The sequence below is a fragment of the Cydia amplana genome, chromosome 8, assembly GCF_948474715.1.
Source record: "Cydia amplana chromosome 8, ilCydAmpl1.1, whole genome shotgun sequence".
NCBI classification, from domain to species: Eukaryota; Metazoa; Arthropoda; class Insecta; order Lepidoptera; family Tortricidae; genus Cydia; species Cydia amplana.
Window position 1 is genome coordinate 15,615,842 of NC_086076.1, and position 20,933 is coordinate 15,636,774.

The window sequence follows — 20,933 nt, forward strand, 5'->3', positions numbered from 1 at the left end:
AGATTCGCCTTGACATTACAGCAATCACTTTTCTAAGTGGAAATTTACTTATGCACATTAGTCCCATTTGACATTGAAACGCCAACGAATAAATAATCTCCGCGGCAAAAACTTTGATTCGTAAAAACTTTTTAATAAAGCCCTTGGTTGAAGAGGCTCATCAGCCGCAGATTATTTCTTGTGAAACAAGTAATAGTCATTAACATATGTAAGCTAAAACTATATATTCATAAAACCGTAAAACCTCCCAACTATAAGAGCGGTTTCGCATTACGTCCGATCCGAATCCGATCCGAACCCGTGAAAATATGGTCCGAAGTAGCCGTAGAACTATTTCTATGGTAATTTACGCAACTTTATTTTTTAATTTGCTCTTTTACCCCCAAAAAGTGGCCTTCATATTTAAAATTCATTTGTTTACGTTACATGTCCGTCTTTGGGTCATAAACTTACATATGTGTGCCAAATTTCAACTTAATTGGTCCAGTAGTTTCGGAGAAAATAGGCTGTGACAGACGGACAGACGGGCGGACAGACAGACGCACGAGTGATCCTATAAGGGTTCCGTTTTTTCCTTTTGAGGTACGGAACCCTAAAAACATGTCTATGGTACACTCATCTGTCAGGAATGACAATTAAAATTAGGTTGGCAACAATGTATTTCATACAATATTTTTTAAGTGGTAAAGTATCGTAAAAGTGCCAAAAAAATACTGCGTGTATGCACAAATACTTTTTTGGGGAATAGACTAAAGACTTGCCTTGACAACTATAAGAAGTTTAAAGGTGTGTGCAGGACCCTGTTGACAAATAAAAGTAACGGGAGTAGAAAAAAATATTAAATGACCATCCCAAATGAAAGCGCATCCGCGGCATCCGCCGGCATTCCGGCTGCCAACTGCTTTCGGTGATACCTTCTATAAAAAAAAACCGGCCAAGTGCGAGTCGGACTCGCGCACGGAGGGTTCCGCACCATCAACAAAAAATAGAGCAAAACAAGCAAAAAAAACAAGCTAAAAAACGGTCACCCATCCAAGTACTGACCCCGCCCGACGTTGCTTAACTTCGGTCAAAAATCACGTTTGTTGTATGGGAGCCCCACTTAAATCTTTATTTTATTCTGTTTTTAGTAGTTGTTGTTATAGCGGTTATAGCCCACCAGATATCTGGTGGGCTTATCTAATCTTCATCTTAATTAGCGTAGATAGACTTTTATAACTGTTTTCACAACAAATTGTTATTTCTGCACTTACTCTGGTACATACATAACAAATACTTCCTTAAAATGTTTTGACAGTATGTATAAGTACTGAACTACAGTCAGCAGCAGAACTAGCTTAAAAGTTCAAAGTTATTGACCGAAGCGTAGCGAAGGTCTACGTTTTGACTCGGGCATTTTGCTTTTGTATGTCCGGATGTTCTCCTCTACAGGTCGCAATTCTTAACCGATTTTCGTGAAATTTTGTGACCGAATTCTATGACTAAATTTTTTTTTTTGTCGATCCGGTTTTTGGAATTTTTTCAAAATGGCGGAGTCGTGATAGCTCCCGCCTAAACAAATAGTCGTATCGGCAACAAAATACATCATGTGTGAAAATTTCAACTGTCTAGCTATCACGGTTCGTGAGATACAGCCTGGTGACAGACGGACGGACAGCGGAGTCTTAGTAATAGGGTGCCGTTTTTACCCTTTGGGTACGGAACCCTAAAAACAGGGCGCGATCCGACGCCTTTGGGCTTAAATCGTAATTACGAGGGCAGGCGTTTCTAACCCTATATTATTTCCATAAACAGTTACTTTTTCGAGTGTGTTAACATTACAATAAAGTTACACGATTAACAGGACACTATTAAAGTACAGTCCAAAAGCTTTCTTGGAGTATGACAATGATGACATCTTTAACGTACCATACCTAACACACACACATCAAGTGCACTTTGGGACCCACGATCAGCGCAGGTGGCTTGCCAATACATCAGTCTTAAGAACACTTTGTTGTAATTAATTTGCTATTTTTTGCTCTATCTCATCTGCGTCGATCACTTAATATGAGTCACTTTACCAAAATCTAAATTGCTGCTAGAGCGTTTTATTTGAGTAAGTAGTTTTACCTACATCTGAATTTATGAAACATTGTGGGAAATTAAAATTGAAGTTTTGATAGAACTAAATAATTAAGTCAGCTTGAGCATTGCTTACCTCCTTAATCCTTAATCTACATTAGGCGAAGTAGTTTAAAATGTCATTATTAATTCGATATCGACGTAATTATTACGCAATAAGAAAATTTTCAATATTAAGATAATGGTTGTAACAAAACAGTTTATCTTTGAACGCAGCATACAGGGCGTCTGATATGTGCGTTTCTTTGAAACTGCATTAATAAGCATGCAAAACTTCTCATCAGTTATTACCGTAAACAATGAGATTATTGTCATAACACGTTCTACGGTCTATAATTACTGGCAGAGGTGTTACCTAAGTAAATAACGCAGTTTATCCTGCTAATTAGTGCTTAAGTGCAAACCCCATAATATATTCCGTTCCGCCGCGCAACAAAAACAAGTGACATTCGAAAACTCATTCAATTGTTTACTGTATTCTCATGCAATACATTCCAAGTTTAAATAGATTATCCAATATCACTTATTATATCACATACGGTTGAAATGCGTGTTCAGTTCAGTATTGTGGTCGTGATCATGACCGGCATGGCATGACGATTGTAAATCTGCAGATTATCTTGTTCTGCTCATCTTGATATGCCAAACATGTCCTTGGATATCGAAATATGTTTAATAAAACAGAGGTAATTCAAATTATAAAGACTATCAATCGTCATATTAAGTCACATTCCTAGTTATTGTCGTCTTTGCGTGATACCTCACGTAACCCGTACCCGTTAGAACATTAAATTATTTGGTAAAACTTATAAATGTACGACCAAAACTTATAATCGGTACTAAACGAGGGATTGCCATCATTCATAAATGGCGTTCAGCAATATGGTGCTGTTTTCCCTAGAAATTATGAATGAACCTCAAAACTTAGAGTCACTATCACTGATCAGAGCCCGTACCATGAGTCACTGACAGTGTCAAAACTGACATATAATTTACTTTCTATACATCTCGCTCGCACTAATTTCCGAGTACGAGCGAGATGCATAGAAAGTAAATTACGTTCTCGATGGCGTTTATGTCAGTGCCAAACTGGTGGTAGCGACACAGTTGATAGAACTTTAGCAAACGCGTCGCGCCCACTGCAATACGAGTATCTACGTACCGGCAAACTTAAACCGCCCATGTGACTACGACACTAACAATAGAGATGGTTTTACCATGACAAGATTGGGAAGAGCCCAAACGAGTGTATTGCGTTTTCACACACGTTCTGTTGCTCAACCGCATTCGCTAATCCTATGTTCAGGTCTTTAAATACCTCGTTAGTTAAAGTCTAAAAGCGGTGGTTAAAAATATTAAGCAATAATTTTAATTTTATTAGTCTTCGCGATTTTATCCGATGTCGTTAAATGTTGTGGTTGAAAGTCAGACGTGATCCCGTGTAACTACTCTTTCCTTTATTATATTCCATCATTTCAGCCTATCCTCAGAGAACACAGCCTGGTAAAACTGTCTAATAGGTACTTACTGGTGATAAATAATTAAATATTATGGGACAATCTTACACAAAGCCTATAGTACCTACCTACTTACCACAAACAACCGAATAAGATTTATGTTGTGCGTTGTCGGGTTAAGAAACTGCGATTGGTAATAAAACTAGAAGGAACTTGATCTTACACCACCACCCAACATACAAGAAGATTGTTTCAATTAGGTATATCAACCTTTTAGCTACTTACTTCAGTATACTACTGTCAATTACTTCAGAGATTTACCACGATCATTTTTGAAAAAGGTCATAGGCTAAGTAGGTACTTTACCTATACCTACATCATAAATATCATAATATTTACTATATTTAGATACCAATCAGGAAGAAGTGGAATATTAAAATGCAATATTAACATGCTTATTAGCACATACCAAAAACTACAGTCTATAAAATAGCGACAGTGTAGTTTAATGATGTCTCATTTGTTTATAGGTAAGTAAGAAACAGCTAATTAAGGCGAATACCTACAGTTATGCAACGTTTTTGGGGGGTTAAAAATGTATGGGCCCTGCGTCGTTGTAAAATAATCTGTCATACGGATACGGTGGTCGTAAAACGTACGTAAAAGTGTGATAATGACAGTGTCCACCTCTTTCAAGTTTCAATCGCGTAGAGTTAAAAAGTGACCTTTTTATTACGTGCATCATATGGCCATCCATAATACGCCTGCGGCTGGTTTAAAATTTATAATTATTATAAAACAATCTGCCGTCATATTCTAAAACTACCGGGTTTCCATAGATTATTTAATTCGTATGGCATACTCGTATGGCCAAAGTGACATTTTCAGATACATTGGTATCAAAATAATTTACCTCACATTTGCTCGATTTGGTGGAAAACATGATATTTAAAACTTTCGCGTTTTGAACACATATTAACAAAAAATAAAGGTACAAATAAAGGTAAGTAAATAAAGTTCTTCGCGATAGACCCGTCTATAAATGGGACTTAATGTTGGTGAAATATTTTAATGTTATATTTTCACGCGACTTAATTTATGGTCAAGATCGTTGGGATTCTGAGGGCCTACCGCGAACCACGTTCGACGTGTTGCCTCTCTGTCGCACTTGTAAATTCGTACGTAAGTGTGACAGGGAGGCAACCCGTCGAACGTGGTTCGCGGTAGGCCCTCTGACTCGTCCCCGTGAAGCTACGTCGCCTTACTGAGTTACATAACGTGAATGGAAATTCTAGCTGAACACGTACTCCTCCTTGACCAACCAAAGTATGGGGGGTCCTTTTAAATATTTTTGCTCAATATCAAATATACCTACTCAACACAAAACATTATTTTTTGCATTTGTCTCTTATCTTATGTTCATTTTCATCGTATGACAGCAACAAGACAATGCTGAAATAACAAAAAATCGTAAATCATAAATTATTTACAAAATAAATGATCTTGTGATGAATTGGTATTAAAACTCATATATTCGGTAAATACTCAACACTTTATTTAATGCAAGAATGCGTACTTAAACTAAATGAAATCCACGGTTTATGAATACACTTCTGGGCATTCAAATTAAGATCAAATAAATAAACAAATACATATAAATATTTTTTTCTACTCCAGCACTTAAATGTGTCAATTAAATGACTGACAGTGATATCTAAAGCAATGTCATTTGAATGCTTTGTCTATAGGCTCATAAGATGACTGCTAGCAGTCATCTTATGAGTATAATACAACTGCTTTATTTTTTTTAAAGATACAAGTTCCGATCATCTTGATTGAAAGAGGTATGTTTTCATTTACAATAATAACTCTTTTTTTTTTAAATAATAACTCTTTTTTTTTTTAAATAATAACTCAATTTTTTTTAAATAATAACTCTTTTTTTTAATAATAACTCTTTTTTTTAATAATAACTTTTTTTTTTTTTTTTTTTTTTTTTTTTTTTTTTTTTTTTTTTTTTTTTTTTTTTTTTTGCTGCAGCTGTCATAGAAAAAGTAATGTATGCAACAGCTCATAATTGGTTCTTAAAATTCTCGGGTCTTTTTTTACAAAACTCGACTACGTCTCGTTTTGTAACTTCGACCCTTGAATTTTAAGAACCCTTATTATATCACTGTTGCATAAACTACTATAAATTCATAGGACACTTTTTTACACAAATCGACTTCGTCTCACAGTATTAAGCTTAACATTAAGGACTTGTCGTGGATAATGGGAAATTTCCCAAATTTCCAATAAACTTATAGGTAATAATACTATTTTCCATTCGTTGAGTCTTAGTATTATTTTTCATTTGTTGATTCCGCTTTTACTTCTCACTGCATGCTGCAGCAATTTCCAAACAAACAATCAATTTATTGATACTAACCTAGCCTAAGGAATAGGTTACCTACTTAATAAAAGTCAGGAAAACTTAACAAGTAATTAAAAAAACTGTTTTATTAAATTGTAATAGAATACCTGACCAGAATAGATATTAAATCAGTAAAGTCACAAAAAAATGGAAATGTGAGTTGGCAAGTCAACATCTAACGTGGGACAAAGCGACCCCCCAACGTATGATGTCAGCTCCTACAAGTGCAGCATCTCCGAATATATAAAATGAACGATCTCACACTAGTTACTCATTCGTTACTCTACTCACCACGAATAAGCATCATGATCAAATACGTGAGTTTCAATATTTTTTACAAATTATTCACTAAGCCCTCTAAGGTCACGGTTTGATGTTTAAAATGTACCTATAATTAATTTTTAGTTATTGCTAAATTGTTACCTCTTGAATGACGTATGTGGCAAACGTAATATTTTAATGGAGATGCAGTCCAAGCATATCTCACTAGAATTATGATAATTGTTTTGTAAACATAACGTACTTGAACTTACCACCTATTTTATATACGTAAAGCTAAGTGCTTATGAATAACTTATAGATATACCACTTGGAATAACTTAATACATATAATAAGTACCTAAAAACCACTTATTTTATTGTGAATTGTACAAAAGTTTTCTAAGGTACCCATGTATGGTATAACTCGACAGATTTAAGAAAAATATTGACTAATACTTTTACTTTATTTAACAGTAGAAAAAAAATCTGGACGCCTTGCTGTGTGATATTTAAGCAACTTCTGTCGTGCTTCTTGATTTTCCTAATGAAATCTCATTAACGGCCTCCTAGCCTTAAGGATAACACGCTATACCGGGCCGGGCCCGTGCCGAGGCGTCCAACATGCCGTTTTCTATGACGGCTCTGTTCGATGAGCACTTGGTACTTACTATAGAAAACGAAGTGCCGAAAGCTCCGGCCCGGCCCCGGCCCGGTCTAGCGTGAGTAGGGTTTGCAATCCGGATCCGAAATGTATGAAATTATCCGGATCTGAATCCGGATCCGCGGATTTTCGCATACATTTCAGTTCCGTCGTGCAAACCCTAAGCGTGAGTCATCCTTTGGCTTACTATGAGACTAGGCCGATTAATGTACGATTGTCCCGTAGTATTAATTTATGGAATGTTAGACCAAAAAAAACCCCACAAAGCACAGTGGCCTTTAAGTAACAACTAGCCTGTTTCCAGCTGACCATCGCCTGCGTGCTGGCCGCTGTGTGCGCCGCCGCGCCTCAGCAGGACGTGCAGATCCTGCGGTTTGACAGCGATGTGCAACCCGATGGATACAGCTTCGCGTGAGTGGCTTTCAACGTTTGTGTAGTGGACAAAGATTCTGTCAGGAAACTTGGGAAATTAAAACATTAGACATGTTGTCACTAGTTAAACATTACTAGAGAGAACACTGTAGCACTTAGATATGTTATTTAACTAGTGCACCTAGGGTTGCCAGATGGTCGGGATTCGCCGGGATTCTCCAGATTTTTAGCATGTGTTCCCGATTCCCGACAAAGTGAAAATTGTCCCGAAAAACAGCATCACGTTATAAAACAATAATTTCAAGTTCTGAACTATCGTCGAGCGAACCAGCGACCCGCGTCGAGCCCGACAGCGCGCGCGCGGGGCGCGCGTGGCGAGATTGGGCAGAGCAGCTGACGTAGTGACAATAATGTAATATATCGTTGTTGTTAATACAATTAATTTAATTTGAATCATTCATTTTCCCGACTTAAGGCCCAAAATTCCGATTTTTTTTTATTTTTTCCCGATAATAGCGCCTTTCGATCTGGCAACCCTAAGTGCACCATAGTACTTAAATATGTTATTGAACTAGTGTCAGTTACTTTGGTGTTTATAATGTTAGCGATTCAGGCTTTGCCAGCAATTTATGCCTCGCAGGAATTTGCCAGCAGTTTATGGGATCACCTTGTTTTATGTCACGCTGCATTTTATTATTATTTAGGATACCATTCACAAATTTCATCCAAGTGACTCACGTAATACATAATTTTTCAATGGTCTGGCATAACTGTATCTATAATTACCTAGCATACAATTTGTAAATTGCAAAACTTAAGCAAAGGCCCAAGAAGTCGTTCCACATCGCGTAAATTATTTATAACAATTACGCTCAGACCACTAAATAGTAATACTTTTATGTTTGACTAAATCAAAAGACGCGAGCACTCTAAAGTCTATTTTTTTATTCGGTAGACTAAAATGACATTTCATAGTATGAACATAAAATGTCATTTCATACTTTGAAATGTCATTTTAGTCTACCGAATAAAGAAATAGACTTTAAACTACTGGTTCAGGTACGAAACGAGCGACGGCACCTCCCGCCAGGAGCAAGGCAAGCTTGACAACCCGCAGTCAGAAGACGCCGCGCTCACCGTCACCGGAGAGTACGCCTACGTCGCCCCCGACGGCAAACACTACAAGGTCACCTTCACCGCCGGACCCAACGGCTTCCAGCCTAAGACTTCCCTTGGACAGTAAACGGACTTTCAAATTGTCGTCTAAATGGATGCAAAACCCTCCCATTTCCTTTGAGGACAGAAGCAAATCTTAGTTGTGTCATGACTCTAAATAATTTTAGCAAAGAGTATAGGATTTTATAGAGTTACCGTCATGGTAAATTATGTAGCCACAGTTAATTCACCGCCATCTTTTGACAGAAGATTAAAACTGTTCGAACGCCATTGAGAATAGGCCAAAGGTATGGTGCGCCATCTTTCGAAAAGATTGCACCATACCTTTGGGCTATTCTCGCTTAGATGATAACGCCATTTCAAAATACATAATTACAAATTAACACATATCAGTGATAGAATAAGTATCAAAGTCAAATGGCGTTCGAACAGTTTTAATCTTCTGTCAAAAGATGGCGGTGAATTTACTGTGGCTATATAATTGACCATGACAGTAACTCTCTATAAAATCTATACTCTTTGATTTTAGGAATCATGACGCTTTTAGGAAATTGCAGTAGATAAGCACTATGTAAATACTCTTTTACCTTTAAGCCAACAATTTAAATAGCAAATATCTAATGAACGGATGCTTTATAATTATGTTGCAGTGAATTTTCGATCTCATTTATATATGCTGGAGCATTAAGAATGAGGATTGCTGAATCTAAATTCTTGTGCCATAATATACCATCTTTTGTAATTTTTATTAATTTTGTACCGTAATTGAGCATCTTTGCTCAAAATAAAGTGTTTTTTAAACAGTTTTGTTGTATTTATTCATTTAAAATATACATATTTTGCTAATAGAAGACCTGAAATGTGTAGTACCTACACTAGGCATAGTACAACGTTACTAATTAAGGAGTTTCTAATAGCCTATTGGACACAAAACGCCTGTCAATGTCATTTACATGATAGCAATATTCTAATAGTGAACATATCTAATTAGTCATTAAGCACACAAACATTTATAACTCTTAAATTATTGTTAATACCACGGGAAAAAATACCTAGTGTCATGACCAACATCATTCTAGACGATCTTTAGGAGCAACAATGGATACATTTTATCCTTGAATCATAAATACACAAGCAAAACCTAAGTAATAAAGTAATAAGGCACATCGTGAATTCAATTACTATAAGGTCAACACTATATGTGAACTATTGCTTGATGGAACTGCGACACAGCAAAAACTATTTTATTACTCGTAGTGGCAATTGGTTTGTATGCGTCTATCATACATTTACTACCTACATATTATAATATGCAATACAACTTCAAGGGCGCTTAAAAAAATAAAACATACTGGGTAATTTTATCTTTCTTGGCATTATTATTTTTTTAATTCCATTCAAAGATCTAACGATAGTAAATGTGACCATACTGAATTGGCCTATCTATTAGATACACACAAAAAAAATCAAGCATCTACCGCAATAATTCACGTCACCATAAATAAAAATCTCATCGTACTCGGCGATAGGTGAAAAATTAAAAATAATCATAACTCCGAAAATACGAAAAATCGCGGAACATACATGGGGGTGATTCAGATAGCCCTCTAAGTCCTCTACCTCTCACCTTCAGTATATCACTACTTCTTGGGACACCTTGTATATGTAACCTGTTAACACTTTGTGGCTGGCTTATAAAATTATATAAATTGCGGTGAAATTAGTTTAAAAGTGACGATAATAAAATAAATAGGTACTTAGGTAGGTAGGTAGGTTGAATAGGTACTTTTTTTTTTATTTGTATTCAGGACAACAACAGCCGTAAATATAACTAAGACATATTAATGCTTACATAAAAATAAGGCCAATAACAGTCATCCTACATACATGTCACTTTTAACACTGACACGTCAGAACTAATCTAGATGTAATTCACAACCTGTTATTGAAATCAGAATACGCCTGTCTTTAACAGTTCAACCATTAAAAGGCCGTTTTACGTTTATCCGTTACCTACGCATTAGTAATTTCACACTGCGGTGGGTGATGCATGTTTCGTAAACGCACTTAAATGCCAACGAGCACGCATATACCGCCTGCTTAGTGCTCATCTCATATCAAATAGGTACCTATGTCGTTATTTGAACAGACAGATTGAAAATCTTTCAGCCATAATACATTGCTACATACCTTGTAGTTATTATGGTAGGTAGAGAATGCCTAAGGGCATTAAGTCCACCTGTTGTACTTTTTTGTGTGTTTAACTGTTAAATAAAGTGCTAAATGATATATAATGACTCAGGCTTTAGAAGTATGTTGGAACTGAAAATGAAGGACAAAATATAGGTTCAAAGTTCAAAATAATTCTTAAAAAATAAATACTGTGCTAATATTTTTGCACGACCGAGAATGACGCTTGTTTATACAAATATTGCTCAATGCTGAGCATTGTGGCAGCTGTTTGAGGACCTTCGTTATGTCAGATTTGTTTAAAATTCTCACAAAACCGTGTTGCATTGCAACCTGTAACCTTTAGTGCATGTCAAATGGCGAGGCTCTTAGACAGGCATTAGTTACTTAAAGATTGTAATAATCCGCAGCTACAAAGGGAAAAGCCGCATATTATTAGTGTGAGATTCGCAAGCACCTACGCGGTTTTTTCTTCCGTGTTAGGAGGGATCAAAGTGGCACTTTTCTGATCTAGGACACAATTTTTTACTTTTTTACATACAAACTGAAATTCCCTGGTGTATGCTAAGTATCTTTGAAAGGCTAGGGCGAGCATTATTAATTTAACTAACAACAAGGACTTTATTAAACTGAGTGATGTTGTGCGTAACTGAACGCCTGTTTTTAACTATTAGCAATGACAATTTAAGACTTCCCCTGAGAAACCTCAAGTAAGAAAATAAGTAGCTTGGAAGCTAGCGCAATTGAAAGTTCAAGTAGAGATTTAGGAGATTATTATTAATTTGTCAACAGCTAACCTTAAGTATGTATATCAAATTTATTCTAATTTTGTTATGAAAGTCAACTGAGGAGGTTATCACACTCACACTCACACTGACGACGCATCCGGGAATCGCATCGGTGCGATAAATGTATATTTGTGTATATTATTAATTATATTTAGTAGTCTAGATTAGTGACTATTATCATATCCAACAATCTAGTACCAAACAAGCTGTTTCTGTTTAACCCAATTTACCCAATGGTTGGCTGGTAGTGAATGCCTTAAGGCGTTAAGTCCCTACCTGACCAATATTAACTCAAACCACCACTTCCAAATTGTGATCTTGTACTCTTTAATGGCTATTTTTATTTACACTCGTCGTCAGTCATATTATTAACACTAATGTCCCCTTTATCGACATGAACATCACATAAATAATGCCTCTTAAAAAGCTATTAGTAGAGTTTTTCATTCTAGCTTATGTAGCTGATTATCCATAACGTTTGCTTTAAGAAATTCAACATGCCGGTGATAAGAGTTTCCGAAGCTGAGAGCCTAGGAGAAAAAATTGAAGGTACGAGTAAATGTGTATAAACTTCCTTTAGACCCGAGTCAGATTCTCATGCCAAGTTTAATGTTACGTTTTTAATGATGTTTATTTGCCATATATAAAAACCTTTGCGACAGAATTTATGACCAGTGTTGGAACAAACTTAATTCCTGTTTAGTAACATTACGGGATACGAGCTTTTTAAAGTAACTGTCAACGCTTGTTGGCAGTTACTATGAAAAGCTCGTATCTCGTAATGTCATTATTATCTTGTTTCTTAATGTTTACAGTACATTGCTGCTCGGTACATGTGGAAAAAATTAATCACGGGGTCATAATTAAGTGTAACTTAAAAAAACATCTTAATTAATGATAAGACGGGTAAATTCTATATCTGGTTTAATTTATTGCCCGAATTTGACTTACACACTGTATATGTATGTACATTCTTGTTGTTTTCTTATCTTTGCTATCTTTAATCGTTATATAATGTAATTAAATGGATGACTGTTATTGGCCTTATTTTTATGTAAGCATTAATATGTCTTAGTTATATTTACGGCTGTTGTTGTCCTGAATACCAATAAAATAAAAATAAATAAATACATACATCCTAAAATTACAGAATACGTAATACCAAACATGTTCGGCATAGTACTACGTTTTTCACAAGTGGCATTTTTGGCGCCGGTGCGTCTGCGCCGAGCTCATGGTCGCTGGGCGGTGGTTAAAATATATCCGGGACTAGTCAAGTTCCAATGGCTACTTGTCTTTTTATGTAGTAAGTGTACTTCATGAAATAAGTGTTTTTTGTGGCAGTCCATACCAGGGATGTTGCGGATGCCGATTTTTTGACATCCGCGGATGCGGATTTTTAAAGGCTCACATCCGCGGATGCGGATGTCAAGATAGGTATACATAAAAAACGTCAAATGTTACATTTTAGTCATTTTTATTTCAAAAAACCGGCCAAGTGCCAGTCGGACTCGCGTTCCAAGGGTATACATTAAGTCCCACTCACGCTTGACTGCTCATTTCTAATAGGTTTTTTTGGCTAATGACTAAATGACCTAGCAGTCTAGCACTTACGCCGATGCTAAGACGCTCCTGTACAGTCACCAGCATAAATATATGACTGTCGGCAGCCGTGCAAAAATATCTGATGCTCCATTGGAGGCATAAGTATATGACGACTCTACCTCGGTAAAAATATGTGATGCTTTATGGCCGCCAAAAACATCGTTAGTCTGTATCTGCATAAATATCGGATCGGGTAGCTTAAAAATATTTGACGACTCATAAAAATCAAAATTATATGATTACTCTCATCTGGCATAAAATATCTCTCCAATGTGAATGCAAATACATCGGATGGCAGACGGACCGCCTATATATCTGACACGAAATTATGAAATATGTCATCAATCGGTAAAAACGAACCATATCTGGATAGCATAGAGAATTAAATTGTATGAAGTGATTTGTCATTGCATATGTCTGTCTCACGTATTTCATTTGCAATTTTAAATTGTGACATAATTAAAAATCAGGTAGTCTTTTAATAGAAGATGTGTAATAAACCTCCTTCTTACATAAAAAAGAATGATGAAGAAGTCAACTTGTGGGACTGTGACAAGGACAAACAATAATACCGCTTTCGCTGCTACTCCTACTGAAAGATACATAAGACTATCCCGTTCGGTCATTTCCCCCACCCCTCATGCCAGATCCAGTTATATACTAGATTCATGATACGTTCAAATTTACAAATAAATTATATCCCTTTTATTTCGTCAAATCGATGACAGAATATAATGTGAGACAGACATATGCAATGACAAGTCTGCACTGTTTTCGTAAATTGTCAAATCACTTCATACAATTTACGGCTCTAACCCAAACATGTATGGTTCATTTTTGAAGGTCGATAACATATTTGTGATTTTCCAACGTGTCAGATATATAGGTGGTCCGTCGTCCATCCGATGTATTTGCTTTCACAGTGGAGAGATATTTATGCCAGATGAGAGTAATCATATAATTTTGATTTTTATGAGTCGTCAAATATTTTTAAGCGACCCGATCCGATATTTATGCGGATACAGACTAACGATGTTTTTGCCGGCCACAAAGCATCACATATTTTTACCGATGTACTGTCGTCATATACTTATGGCTCCAATGGAGCATCAGATATTTTTGCACGGCTGCCCACAGTCATATATTTATGCTAGTGACTGTACCGACCTGTTCCACATCCGCATCCGCATTAAACTCCGCATCGATTTTATGCGGATGCGGATGTTGAAAATAATGCGGAAGTTCCGCGGTTGCGGATGCGGATGTTCGCAACATCCCTAGTCCATACCTCGCACTTTTGTGGAATGCGGTCACAGATAGTATAAAGTGTGACGTAGCGATGCCTATAGTCTGTTTATTTTAACTATGAAATACTGTCCATAGAAAATGTTTTTCTTGCATAGAAAATGTATGGCGTAGTATTTTATAGTTAGAAAAACAGACTAAAGTGAAGTTTAACGAAATCGAAAATAAAGATGATTACAGTTTGATGAAAAACTTTTTTAACTTTTTCAGATATTGTACTGATACCAGCGTTAATTCATGCGTATCTTGCGATAAACAAAAAGACCCTCATTAGTACTGGTATAGTTATTTCCTGTCTCTTAATTCTCCCTATGTGGGCTTATGGCCTTGCAATGTTTTATTCACCAGGAAAACTTATGCAACATATTACGCTGTTGCAACAAATACAAAAGGTAATGCTATTTATTTTAGTTATAAGTTTTTCGGGGGTAAATACGTACCAGTACGCCAGTACCTACTAGTGATAAATTTAATATCAAGTGTTATCGATATCAATAGTAAGCAATTACTAAATCATAAAAAGAAATGGGACTCATCCTTGGATTAAACATTATTTAGGTATTATAAGTGTTAGTTCTTTTATTACCTACCTATTTGCAAACCTCTTTCATTTATTCTTATCGCAACTGTAAATTTATATCCGACATCAGACAATGACTCTAGTATAGTAAATAAATAAAATAAATAAATATTAGGGGACATCTTACACAGATCAACCTAGCCCCGAACTAAGCAAAGCTTGTACTATGGATGCTAGGCGACGATATACATACATACTTAAATGGATAAATAAATACATAGTATACATACATATGGCGTTATTCATAAACGGCTGCTAACTTAACCAGATGATAGTCGTTTGTCCCTATCTGTCGTTATGTCGGAGAGAGGGAGAAACGATGATCATCAGCTGATTAACTTAGCAGACGTTTATCGAGAACTCGCATGCGAGTTTCATTACATTGCGTTATTTGATGGGTCGGCTGAATTGATGTCACCTCAATGGTCCGCAATGTAACTAAAATCGTTCGCGCGCCGTCAAAATGACCCCTAAGGGGGTTATAGTAGAGCGTAACTTCGGTTTTTATGAGAATGGCTTGTTGGGTACGTGTATGGCGGCGGCTAGCTTCGTGAATCGTTTGACTCTTAACATTTTATTGTTCTTATTTCCAGGTTAATAATAGCTTCAAATGCACTAATGTGACAAAAAGTAGACGAATTGAGACGTGGTTACTATGTCTTTATCTTGCATGGCAAGTGATAGATATGATATATTTGACTTTGTTCAATAATTTTTCTAATCAAAATTCACGCTGTAAGTCAAACTTGAAATTATTATTTAAATTACGTTGAATTAATATAATTCTGTAAGACTCAATTATACCCGATTTTTTATTTGCTATCACTATTTCAAAGAAAGCTCAGAGATTTTAGTACAAGGAAAAAGTAAAATACAAATTTTATATTATTTTAAGTACATATATTATTATTTTAATTTTGATTTACCTTGATTTTTAGGGTTCTGTGGCTAAAATGGCAAAAACTGAACCAGTCGTACAGTCGGTTGCAAAGCAAAGAAATCGGACCATACGCATCCGAGCATTTTTAACATTTTGCAATTTCTATTAAATCCATGATGATTTAAATACCATATTCTGCTTTATCTATCTGATTATTATAAGAGTTATAGGTGTGAAAAACTTCCATACCATTTTTTTAAAGCTCCCATTTCTTATAATATGTATATAATCGAAAAACTCACAACATATACATACAAACATGAACGCTGAAAACAATACACTTCTTTTTAGGGCAGCCGTGTAAAAATCAAACGAAGGGGCATATCAGTGGTTAATAAATAGGAACAACAAATTGTAAAAAATACATTTTCTAAAATGTTAATAAGTACCTATGTAGAGAGGAAATAAAAAAAAACAACATAATTTTCGCGGTTTTTTCGATTCTTGTCAAAGTTACGTTCGGCGCTCGAGGTCGCAAACTTGGATTATTCATTAAGCCAACAACATAAATAAGTCTGCAAAAAATCAGAATCCCGTTACAAAAGGCGACTAAGTTACTGGATTACGTCTGCTGTTGAACTATTTAACCCTTTTCAGGCATAGTACGATTTATCGATCACATACGCGCCAATAGATTTTCAACCTTAGGAAGCGGATTTAAGGTACAAATTAGATTGAACTTTCGGGCTATGTGACTTGTCCTCAAATTAATTTTCAAAGCTAAATCAATTGGAAATATTGGAATGTAACTATTTGGATTTTTTGATATAACAGTGTATATTGGTGCGGCCTGGAAAAGGTTTAAATAATCACTGGCGTATTTGTTCTTTCAGCGTTAACAAATATTATGGGGTCTGTCATCTGGTATCTCAATTTTGCTATCAATTTGCAACTATTGCAATGGAGTTTAATTATTTATGAAATAATGTCCACGCTCAGTACGCTCAACGACGAACTTCAGTCGTGGCTTGAATGTAAGTGTAATATAAAACACATCTTAAATATTTTACATCGACTTTTTGTAAGATCATAAGAAAATTAAAAATGATGTGATTAACAACATTTGTTTCCATTATCACCAGCTATTACAAAGTCGATTTTCAATGTACGGAAAGCTGCAAGGATAACTCACCCCCCCTGCAAACAAATTTCTATGCAGGGGGGTCAGTTATCTCTACGAAAACGTTGGCAGTGAATACGTTAAAGTAAAAAACGTAATATAACATTTGCGTAAAAACGCAAAGATTTTAGAAAGAAAGTATGGAATTGTTAATGGATTTAGATTTTGTTTATAGCGAATATGTATTTTATTTTTCAGCATCTACTGTTACTAATATATCACACATTAGGCAAAACATGAAAACCAATAGAGTTAATATGAAAACATCCTCGTTAGAAGGTAATGCAATTTAGTATTTAGTTTTTAAGCTGAGCCAGGTGGAGAATCTAATTGTTTATGGTAAGAAACTGCAAACAGGAGGCGCCATAAAAAAGATTCCGAGCAATATTTAACACGTTCACAGTCCCCATACAAAATATTTCGATTTCCCCGTACGTCCATGCAACTTACTTTCATCACACGTCCATGCTCCACATATGGGTCACTATAAGAAACTACCAGGTAAACTACCTAAACTAACAATTTAGTTAGCAATCAAATGTACATTCCTTACAAAACATATTAATTATCCTATCCGTAAACAAAAATAAACATACCTAAAATTATACTGATTAGAGTGCGTACCTGGTCGGCAATAGTGACCCATAAGTGGAGGACGGACGTGTGGAGATAGTTTTTCGTGATCCATATATGGGGCACTGGACTGTGAACGTGTTAATACATAATACATATTCATCATCTCTTTCGATGACCAGTATTTTTTCCATGCAATACACACTCTGTTTTCTGTTTCTCTCTCATTCTGGTTTTCTGGGGAAATTATTTGTCCTACTCGTAGGTATGTTTTTGTTTATTACATAATTATTATCTCTATGAGCCCAAGCAGCCCAGCCCAGATATATGTATAATTTTCTGTACTGGACTGAGAACTATAAAGGATGACTCACGTTAGACAGGGCCGTGTCCGGGCCGGAGCTTCCGGTACTTACTTTTCTATGACAGATGACAGGTGATCACGTGATGGTTTCCATAGAAAATGAAGTGCCGGAAGCTCCGGCCCGGAAACGGCCCGGTCTATGGTGAGTCATTCTTAAGTAGGTACTAACAAGCTTTTTTCGCATAGTTAATGCGTTAATTCTTATGTTAAATAGTTAAATGATTTCAATACTTTTTCAGCGTGCACTATTTTAATGAAGATACATCATCTAATAGGATCTGAACGTATTTTACAAGCTTTTATTTAGCCGCTTAGCCTTTATTAAACCTGTAGGGCTATGATGGCCGGCTCTTTATCATTTGTCACCATGGCTGTCACGTTCTAACAAATATGTAAGTGCGAAAGTGACGCATAGCATGACAGGTGATAAAAATACGACCATGATAGCTGGTCTGTCCCGCTGTCTGTCTGTTTGTCGGTCTGTAATCAAATCTTGCAAGTTAAATTTGATCCACTTCCCAGTTTCCGATTGAGCTGAAATTTTGCATGTAAATCGGTAAGCTTGTACCAAAAATGTAATTTTTGCCAAAAACTTATTTTTGTACAACTCTCAGGTCTTACTAATGTGCATCCAAGAGCAAGTATTTGTCATCTCAGTGATTGCTACGAAGAAATATGTGGCATAGTCCAGAAGGTAGACGAGGACAACGGTATTTTTCTGCTCATTATGATCATGCTGATATTTCTGCGCTCATTTCTAACTCCTTGCAATTTTCTGGTAGCTATGGGTATGTACAATGATTTTAATCACTTATCCCTGATAAAATTACTTACCCTTCCTAAAGTTAACCCACCTACCTATCCAGAATTGTATCATGCGTACTGTACCTATATTATGATGAGATTGCCGCGACATCATATTTTTTAAACTTTTGATCCGACTTTAAAGAAAGGAGGATGTTATCAATTATCAGGATCCTTTTTATGACTTAAAGTTATTTTTAATGCCTATTAACTCCAAAATCGGATTTTTACGTATTAACTACGTATAACTTACGTATTAACTATATACAGTGAAACCTGGATATGTGAGATCTCAAGGGACGAGCAGATTTGTCTCACTTAAAGAGGTATTCCACTTACCCAGGCTCTCAGTTAGCCAGGTACAAATAAATTTCTGTCTCATTTACAGAGGGTCCCACTAATAGAGGTGAGAATAGAGGATATATTTCAGTTATAGAGGTGGTTAATAAGGTATTTTGTAATTATCTTTAAAAATAAATAAGGTTAAATAATCCTTGACCCTAAATATTTTTTAAATATGTTTAAATATTTCTTTGAATTTATTTTGAATGATTCTCCAAAGGATATATTTTTTCAATTAAATTTATACGATTCGTGACAATTGTTTTGTTTAGCTTTGCATTATTGTTTAAAAATGACGAAGCCTGTTGCGGATATCATCATTGGTTTGGTTGGGACGAAGCATGTTGCGGATTTGTATTTGTGGCCACCTGACGAAGCCTGCGTTGTGGATATCCTAACTAAAAATTTGATCTTTTGAATTTGATCATATTAATGTTAGTGTTAATTTATTTTTTATTAAATTTGATACGGACTTCATTGCGTCTTAGAAATTTATTAAATGAAAATTTGTTTATTCGTGTTACTACCAAGATTTCAGATTTCGTTTCGATAGTTTTAACTACATAAAGTACCTAAATGAAACTTGAAGTCGTTTAGACATAATTAAGCAAAAAATGCGGAATTTGTGGATAGACTAAGATTTAGTAGGTAAGAATACGGAAATTGATCAATAAAGTCCAAGTTAGAGAGGTCATAGATTGACGTTATCTCAGATACAGAGGTCAATTCCTATTAAATTCTAAAAAAACAATTAGGAAAATGTGATCTTAAATATAGTCTCAGTAAAAGAGGTAAAATACACTCTCTGTCTCAATTGTAGAGGTAAATGTGACTATAAAATCACAAGAACTAATCCCAGTTATAGAGGTTCGATTTTTCTCACTAACAGAGGTAATTCAGTGCTAAAGTGTCGGGACCGCACCATGAGTCCCAGCTATAGAGGTTTCTCACTTATCCAGGTCCCACTTAACCAGGTTTCACTGTATAAACATCGGTGACTTGTGGCAAAACTAATCAATTAAGTAGGTACCTACTACCTACTTGCCATAAATAGGATCCAATATCTGGGTGACCGAGCTTCGCTCGGAAAACATATAATAACTCGGAAATGCGCGTTTTCCCAGAGATAAGACCTAGCTAGATCGATTTTTCGCCCCCGAAAAGCCCTATATACCAAATTTCATCGAAATCGTTAGAGCCGTTTCCGAGATCCCCGAAATATATATATATATATATATATATATATATATATATATATAAATAAACAAGAATTGCTCGTTTAAAGGTATTAGATATAGTTCATGCCTAGACTGAGTGAACCTTTTTCACCTTACCCATCTGTAATAAGTACCTAGTCACATAATTCTTCCTTGTCTAATACTTCAATGAGGTGAAATATTTGTACTTCTAAGATTCCAAGGATTTGAGAGGCATGGTGCGGCAGGTAGTTTGGGGCTTATTTCACCTTTGCCAGTTGCTGACAGTCGTCGAACCAAGTCATCGACTACATCAACAGGTATGAGTTGGATTTAGAGCTTCTTGTCGACCGCCATCTTGGTGACATCGGGTCGTGATTAATTTCTTTGTTTTTGTCCATTAATGTTGTTTAAAGTGTAATCATGATAGCTTATTATACAGTAAACTAATATGGAAATGTGCGGATAATGAAGAATTTTATTAATGTTGATACGAGTTTAATCACCATTCTAGCGTCAACGCCAGGTAAACGTGGCCCTTGTAAAGTCCAGCTATCGCCTTACAAGACCTCATAATACAACCGAACAACGTCGTGCTCTACGAGCATTTGGTATTTCTACCTCTAACCGTGGCTGGCTAGAGCCCTAGAGGCCATAATTTT

The 20,933-nt window shown here is 35.8% G+C and overlaps 1 protein-coding gene and 2 long non-coding RNA genes across 3 annotated transcripts in view; all 3 read left to right on the forward strand.

The window, feature by feature from the left end:
* Positions 1-20,933, forward strand: part of LOC134650357 (uncharacterized) — a 483,167-nt gene that overhangs the window by 47,156 nt on the left and 415,078 nt on the right. The gene's annotated exons all lie outside the window — the stretch shown is intronic.
* The window catches only part of LOC134650355 (uncharacterized), a 355,978-nt gene that overhangs the window by 45,901 nt on the left and 289,144 nt on the right, over positions 1-20,933 (forward strand). The window lies entirely within an intron of this gene.
* LOC134650594 (endocuticle structural glycoprotein ABD-5-like) lies at positions 6,184-8,569 on the forward strand. The gene is made up of 3 exons (XM_063505547.1): positions 6,184-6,311; positions 7,221-7,327; positions 8,348-8,569. Exons 1-3 carry the CDS (start codon positions 6,243-6,245, stop codon positions 8,529-8,531), a joined length of 360 nt encoding a protein of 119 aa, XP_063361617.1. The 5' UTR covers positions 6,184-6,242; the 3' UTR covers positions 8,532-8,569.

What these genes read in the sequence shown, in the direction of transcription:
- LOC134650594 (XM_063505547.1), top strand. Translation starts at nt 6,243, where the DNA reads ATGAACGATCTCACACTAGTTACTCATTCGTTACTCTACTCACCACGA. An exon ending in TAAGCATCATGATCAAATAC is followed by an intron (nt 6,312 to 7,220) that starts GTGAGTTTCAAT and finishes GCCTGTTTCCAG; the next exon opens with CTGACCATCGCCTGCGTGCT. An exon ending in CCCGATGGATACAGCTTCGC is followed by an intron (nt 7,328 to 8,347) that starts GTGAGTGGCTTT and finishes CTACTGGTTCAG; the next exon opens with GTACGAAACGAGCGACGGCA.